Genomic DNA, 7,799 nt, shown 5'->3' with positions numbered 1-7,799 from the left:
GTTTTAGTTTGCTTTCAACATTTTGAATGTTTTCAAATGTTGTGCGACCTGCAAAAAAGGTAAATAGTGTCGGAAAAATAGTTGAAACAACAAGGATTCAATTTTAAAAAAATCGTGCTGCTCTAGAAATTGAAAACTGTGTAAACCATGGACACAAAAAACAACCAGGTAAGTAATTGTTAAAAATTTATGGTGTATATTTCAACAACTTATACGCGTTTTTAGATGATATTGCTATTAGCAAAACATTGGATCTCTGGAACATGGAGCTGGAGAGTTCATTTGTGCAAGAACCTCATTGTTCGAACGGATCCGTGATTCAGTCACTGGATGAACCAGTTGAGCCGGATGTCGTACAACCTCCCGCCGGAAATATTAAAAAGTTCAAAGAATCAAAACGGACAAAATCGTACTCCGAGGATTTCCTAAAGAGCATTTTGAGCAAAGTTCGAGATGGCACCATGACGAAGTACCATGCTCAAAAGTTTTACGGTATTCCACGAGGAACGCTGCAGTATCGACTTAGCGAACACTTTAAAATAAAGGGCGCACAGGACCTGACAGCTTATTATCCACAAGCGAGGAAACGATCATTGTTTCGTGGCTCCAGGTCATGGAGAAGAGAGGATTTCCAATAACGCGCAAGGGATTGGCTTCGAAAGTCGCCGCGTACCTGCGCAAGCACCCGAGAGATAACCTTTCTCGTAACTACGTCCCAGGTAAAAACTGAATAATGAATCTATAGATCTTCTTCTTCTTCAATGGCACTACATTCCAACTGGAACTTGGCCTGCTTTTCAACTTAGTATTCAGTTAGCATTTCCTCAGTTATTAATATAAAGCTTTTTCATGCCCACCACTGCATGAGTATGTATCTTGTGTGGCAAGTATAATGGATACACTATGCCCAGGGAGTCGAGAATGTTTACAACCCGAAAACATCCTAGACCGGACCGAGACTTGAACTCGCCCGAGGCTGGCTCGTCTCGTACCCCAGAATCTATAGATATCTATATATATATATATATATATATATATATATATATATATATATATATATATATATATATATATATAAACCAATCTATGTATGTATATATGTTCGCTAACTACTTCTGAACCACTTGGCCGATTTCAACCAAATTTGGTACACATATTCTCTATCCTTAGGAGAAGTTAACAAAGGGGTTGGGAGGGTCATTTGGAAAAGGGGAAGGGGTGGTTGGTGGCGTGTTTAGAGAACGAACTATTCTGTGTAACTTTCAACTCCCAGGACCGATTTTAACCAAATTTTGTACACATATTCACTATGAGGAGATGATCATATAAGAGGATAATTTGGAAAAGGGGGGAGTGGTCTGGAGGAAGGGGTATTGTTCAGAAAACGGGCAATTCAGAGTAAATTCTGAACCCCAGGGCCGATTTCAACCAAATTTGGTACACACATTATTTATCCAAAAGAAAAGATAACAAAAGCGTGGGGTGGTCATGGAAAAAAAGGGGACGGTATGGGGGGAGGGGTTGTCTTTGGAAATCGAGCAATTCAGTGTAACTTCCAACCCCCAGTACCAATTTCAACCAAATTTTGCACACATATTCACTTAGAGGAGCCGATCATATGGATGGGTATTTTGGGAAAGGGTGGAGGGGTCATGAGGGAGGGGTATTATTCAGAAAAGGATAATGGGTAAGGGGGGTGGCTTGTCTTTAGAAAACGAGCAATTCAGTGTAACTCCTAACCCCCAGGACCGATTTCAACCAAATTTGGTGCACACATTCTCTATCCTAAAGAGAAGATAACAAAGCAGGTAGGGGAAGTTATGGGGGAAGGGGTTGTCTCTATTTTTGAAAGAAGTTTGTTAAAACAAAAAAATATATTAAAAAAATGATTGTGGTTTTAATAAGCTTGGAACACACATTCTTTATCTTCTTCTTCTCCTTTCTTCTGCTTCGGATCTGACATTTGTAGATCCTGTTGAGGGCTAGCTGCTATGGCTATATGCCCATTCTTTATCTTAAGGAGACGACGATAGGAAGGTTGGGGATGCTCTTAGAAAAAGAGGGAGAGTGTGGGAGGGGGAGTATTGTTTTATTATTGACCAATTCAACCCTTTATCGAAATAAATGGTTTGTCCAGTGAAAAGCAGTGATTAATGTGTTTCCTTCTTGATGGTGAATGTGATCCCTTCTTTAAAAATATACGTTTGCCCGGAATAAGGCATCGGTGGAAGTTTTTCCTTCTTTAGAAATAGACATTTGCCCGGAATAAGGCGATTACGGGTTTGCTCCCTTCTTCAAAATCAGTCAATGTTTTCAAATGAAATCTGCCTTCTTTTAATCAAATGATGAATTCTACACAATTATTCTGTTGACCAATTGGTATAATAATTTTCCGATTGTGAAAAAACTGTTTGTATTTTGATTACTGTTTGTATAGGTCCGGGTCGTGAAGTAAAAAATTTCAACAATACTCAACTATAGTCAAACAGAAAAAGAATTTGTACATTTTTTAAGAATTAATTTTTATAATATAGATAAAATGACTCAAATTCCTTTCTCTGTATGTACAAGCAAATACTATATTTATGCTTCTTTAAAATATTAAAATCGAATTATAGTTTTATCATAAACCAAAATCTATCACGTCCTGTTTTTTTCGTATCTAATTTGTTAGTAATATTTTAATGATGGATATCACAATGATGTGAATCATTGATTTTTGATCACACTTTGCCTACACGTTGCGTGTTTTGGCTTATAACGTAAGCTGTGAACAAACCGAAACTGCGCGGCGCATAGAATCACGGAATATATCGGTCTTTCGATACCTCGAACTTCTCAGAATCTCATAAGTTACCTAGAAAACACCATAGTTTCTTGGTAGGGCAAAACTGGTCATTCTATGGCCATGGAACAGGGTCCGCAAACCCAGTATTTTCGGTACAAAAGGTCAATATGAAACTACAAAACATGTCAGGCTTCCAAACTTTGACAAAAGTTGTTAATTGAACCCCTAAATAAATACAGAAAATTTGGTACAGATCGGAACAACAAAAAAATCTAAAAATGGGGTGTACACGAAGAATCGATATTCGATTTTCTTTCAGGGAACGATGAAGTTAATTATTCTGAACGCGTCAGTTTTCTTTCGACTCACAAATCGGAAGAAACATGGTTTAATTTGAAATTTGAAAATAGATGAAAAATGCTTCCTCGACATTCTCGGTCTTGTTTGACGTACGCAGTAATATGATTCAAACGCATTACACGCTAACTTGAAATAATTTCAATGTTAGCAGTTGTCAAATCTGGGTATGTCAACAAAATGGATCTGAGTCAGACGAACCCGAAATCTGGGTAACCAGGGACTTAAACATTTTCGGATATAACAACATGGCGTCGACGTCGTATGCCGGAGTAAATGCTAGGGATTTTGCTGAATGCAGCAAGAAAAAGGTAAGCATGGTCAAATTAATGGCGGCGGAGTATTGTCGGTACAGCCGGAAAGTGATATGCGTTTGGGGAATTTGTTTCCTTTAACATTTTTTACAAAATAATAATTTTCTGGAGCGAAAATAGCTGGGTACCGATTAAGGCAGCCTCACACCTCGGGAATTTGGTCCGCGGATTTTTTCCCCATGCATTTTTGCATATGCGATGTTTTCGGGATTTGGGCACGGAAAATCAAAATCCCGGCCCCATTTAAAATGCACGGGGACCAAAATCCGGAGGAAAATTTTCCCGAGGTGTAAGGTGGCCTTTACCCAGATTTTTTCGCTTATTCGGTTACCAAATTTGAGTTTAGGTACCCGAACCCAAATTAGAGTAACCACGGTTTTGCTGAATCATGGTCACTTTGACATGATTCTGAGTAGGTCCAGGTTAGCGTGTAGATAAATACCGCAGGCCACTTGACTCAACCTTTGACAGTTAATATATGGGCCTGACGTTTTGGGCTGATGGTTAATTCGTTCTGAAATGTTGCACACGGTTACTGGCTAAAACCCATTAATGTGTAAAAAAGTATACATTTTTTGATGGTCCATTGATCTGTCAAAAAGGTAATTTAAAAACTGTCAAATGGGTGAAAAAGTACCCATGTTCAAATTTTATTTGGAGAAAAAAAAAGTATATTTTTTTACCCATTAATGGGTGAAAAAATAGTTGTGAACATTTTCGAACTGTTACCCGTTTATTTTGATGGAAAGGGAATTGAAATCACCTAACTCACGTAAAATGTAAGTAAACGATTACGATTTTCTCAATAATATCTACCATTACCGCTTAATTTTTATTTGCTAGGATTTTATTTCTAGTTCTTCGCTTGTGAAATTTCAGAGGAAAATAGAGGCTACGATTTTGCATTTCTGCCTGACGATTACAAGAAACGGTAAGTTTTTAAAATAAATCTTCTGCAATGCTTTAGATTCATTAGAATTTCGTTAAACTACAGGTTATTCCACGACTAATTAATACGAAGAAGGACTAGGTATGGATAAACTCAAAGACCACCTGAAACAGGGGCTGCGGGCCACCATTGGAAGCATTCATCCTGAGACGAACCATATTGCCATTCAGGAGGCGGACATGATGGATTATTCGTATGCGGAGCAATAATTTTCATTATGTTCAATGTTTATAATAGTTATGTTTTCCAATAAAAAATGTATAGTCTAATTGATTTTTCATGTTCCAAAATATCTGCATAAAAATCGGTATCAAAGCAAACCAAAATTATTTTGATAAAAATGGGTATTTATTTACCCATTTTGCAGGAAAATCGCTTCGATTTGATGGGTAAAATAATACGCATCTTTTGACAGAAACATGACTTACCCATTAATGGGTAAACCGGTTTTACTCATTAAATGAGTAGTGGCGGTTTTGACGAAAATGGGTGCCATAGTACCCATTAATGGGTTTTAGCCAGTAACCGTGCACAGCCCAAAATTAGCCTTAAAACGTCTTAAACACAAAAATATTATTTTTACTGATTTAAACTTTTACCACAATTTTTATAACATCGGTTCAAGTATTCTTGACCGATGCACTATCGTTTGCAACCATAAACGAGGTAGTGCTTTTGGATCCAATATACTAAGCATAAATAATTTATCTTCCACCTGTGTTCAATGCTTTTTACTATTCAGTTTTTTTTACTTATTTGTAGGCCGGAAATGGCTTGAAGGTTTTATGCGTCGTCATCCTCAACTTACTCAGGACTCCAGAAGGAATCACATCAGCCAGCGCAAAAGTTTCAGAGCAGGATATTCGGAAATGGTTCAAAACTGTCGAAGACTATTTGGTTGAAAATAATATTGCCGATATTTTGAACGATCCTTCGCGAATTCTCAATGGAGATGAAACTGGCTTCTGCATGAACGTTCCTCCAAAAAAGGTGCTGGCAACAAAAGGTGTAAAAAATGTTCCGTTTGTTGAAAATCAAAATGGAAAACAGAACGTTACTGTTTTATTCACATTTTCGGCCGATGGTACCATCATTCCACCGGATGTAATACTGCCATATAAGCGTTTAAGTAGAGACATCGTTCAGTCATTCCCGTCGGAGTGGGGCTCGGTACCTCCGACTCAGGTTGGATGAATTCATCCAATTTTACGCTTTATATAAAAAAAATTTTATATCCTGCCTTGGTCAAAAACAATGTGAAATTCCCTGTATGTTATTTTGTTGACGGACACAAATCGCACACAGCCGTCGAAGCAGCGGATGCATGTTCGGAGTTAGGCATAATATTGATTGCATTATACCCTAACGCAACACGAATACTGCAGCCTGCCGATGTCTCCATATTTAGACCACTTAAAAACAGCTGGGGAAAGGTCGTCGAAATATGGAGAACGGATAACATGGCAGAAAGGCTTTCAATTCCGACGTTTGGTGCGCTCTTGCAAGAGACAATGAAATCTGCCTTCAAGATATCCACAATCATCAACGCATTTCGTGTTTGTGGTCTATTTCCGTTCAACCCAGATGCTGTGGATTACAGCAAATGTATTTCGACCAGCATCTCCCACCTGAGACCAGTTCCCCATTCATCATCGGCATGCGCGTTGCCTGTGGATACAGAGCCTATGACTCTTGTGCCAACGGCGGCGATTGAAAACGCCTTGAGATTAATCGGCAGTGAGAAAGCAGAAATGTTCAAATCTGGAGACCAGAATCTACTCTCCAGCGAAGGCCAAATATTGAACTTCATTTATCATAACATACTCACTCTTGGACAGCCTGATAGGAACGATTCAGAGCAACCATTCAATGCTTTGAATGACATAGACATGGACTACGAAGCAGCTATTAATGAACCAATTATCATTCTTGAAGATGACATCGAAGGTGAATTAAGCTTTAATTCATTTTCTTATTTGGAAAATCGTGAGCCTGTTATGGACAATCCAGCGGACGCAGCGATTATTGAATCTGATGTTGACGAGAACGATGATCTACAACCAACTTATTTCTCCTTCCCATCAGAAAGCTTGTCGGCAACCGAGACGCCACATAATGAGTTGGATTTACGTAGCAGTGGTAAGTCGTAGAAGCTCGTGTGCGTATGGATGCGTATATGTATGCTCGTGTTTGTGTATATATGCGTTCGTGTTTGTAGACGCATAAACGCATGCGCATAGGGAAACAGAGTTACGTGTGTGCATGTGTATATGCCTCTGGGCGTGTTTGTTTATGTGTGTATTTTCCTATAATTGTATTTAAAGAATGAAAAATAAACTAATTGAAATTTTCCAGCAGCTTTCGATGATATTTCAAACTTCCCTGAATTACATCATGTCAATGCTCAGAAGTTCTTTGAAGCTCCACCAACCCCAAAGCGCAATCCAAAGCATCGATTCTATAAGCAAAAATCTTACGCTATTCTGACAGCTGGGGAACGATTGGAAGAAATTCAATTAATCGAGAGCAAAAAGGCTGAAGCAACAAAATTGAAACAAGAGAGAGCCGAGAAACGAAAAATGGATAAAATCAAGAAAGAAGCTGCAGCAGCCGCAAGAGCGAATGCAAAGAAGATGAAAGAGTTAGAAAAGGAAAAGAAAAAAACTGATAAAAAATCTACCAAGAAGCGGTCTAAGAAGTTGTTAGTGTAATACGAATGCATAAATGTATCTTTGACACAATGTAAAATAAAATAATAATCCACCAAATTGAAGAATAATAAAAAGCAAATGAATTCAGACGCAAAATAATTCATATTGGTATTCATGGTATTAGTACCCTTTCCTTAAATGACATTAATCCTTTTGTTACCGACAAAAAAACACCCTTACGAAAGGGTACACGGGTGCCCACGGACTTGAAATGATTATAACATTGTCAGTTTTTCACCAGTTGGGACAATTTCGATTGCTACGGACTTCAATGGTTTTACATGACAACTGCTCTATTTTTCAACTTAGTATTCTCCAGTAGCCTGGAGATGAAGAAGAAGATTCTATATGTATATCCACATTTCTTTTTCGTCATCAGAAGGTTATAATGTGGCAATGGGTTTTATTGTTAATTCTTATTAATGTAATCTTAAAAACCGCTCCTAGAGTGGAATAAAACTATAAATGTTACTTGGGATCAGCACTAAAGTTCAAACATATTTTTGCTTCTTCTTATGACGTCCGAATTAGTTTTTTAAAACAAATATGATTTCATTGCATTTGTCTGTTCTGAATCTCAGCTCTACACACAGCTCGATTTAATCAATACTTTCAGTACAGCCACCAAATTCATATGTACTTTTATCTTGATAACCGAGCGTTGAGGAGTTTGGAGATTC

The 7,799-nt window shown here is 37.9% G+C and overlaps 1 protein-coding gene across 2 annotated transcripts; it reads left to right on the top strand.

Annotated features, from left to right (window-relative positions):
• The first annotated feature begins 6,044 nt into the window (after positions 1 to 6,044).
• Positions 6,045 to 7,201, top strand: LOC134217238 (uncharacterized). 2 transcript variants are annotated; one of them, XM_062696014.1, is made up of 2 exons: positions 6,045 to 6,547; positions 6,767 to 7,201. In XM_062696014.1, exons 1-2 carry the CDS (start codon positions 6,094 to 6,096, stop codon positions 7,117 to 7,119), a joined length of 807 nt encoding a protein of 268 aa, XP_062551998.1. In that variant the 5' UTR covers positions 6,045 to 6,093; the 3' UTR covers positions 7,120 to 7,201. The 2 variants fall into 2 exon arrangements, with proteins under 2 accessions (XP_062551998.1, XP_062551996.1); XM_062696012.1 differs by having other exon boundaries at positions 6,764 to 7,201.
• The last annotated feature ends 598 nt before the right edge of the window (positions 7,202 to 7,799 follow it).

Source organism: Armigeres subalbatus, chromosome 2 (genome assembly GCF_024139115.2).
Source record: "Armigeres subalbatus isolate Guangzhou_Male chromosome 2, GZ_Asu_2, whole genome shotgun sequence".
NCBI classification, from domain to species: domain Eukaryota; kingdom Metazoa; phylum Arthropoda; class Insecta; order Diptera; family Culicidae; genus Armigeres; species Armigeres subalbatus.
This window is presented reverse-complemented; position numbering and strand designations above follow the sequence as displayed.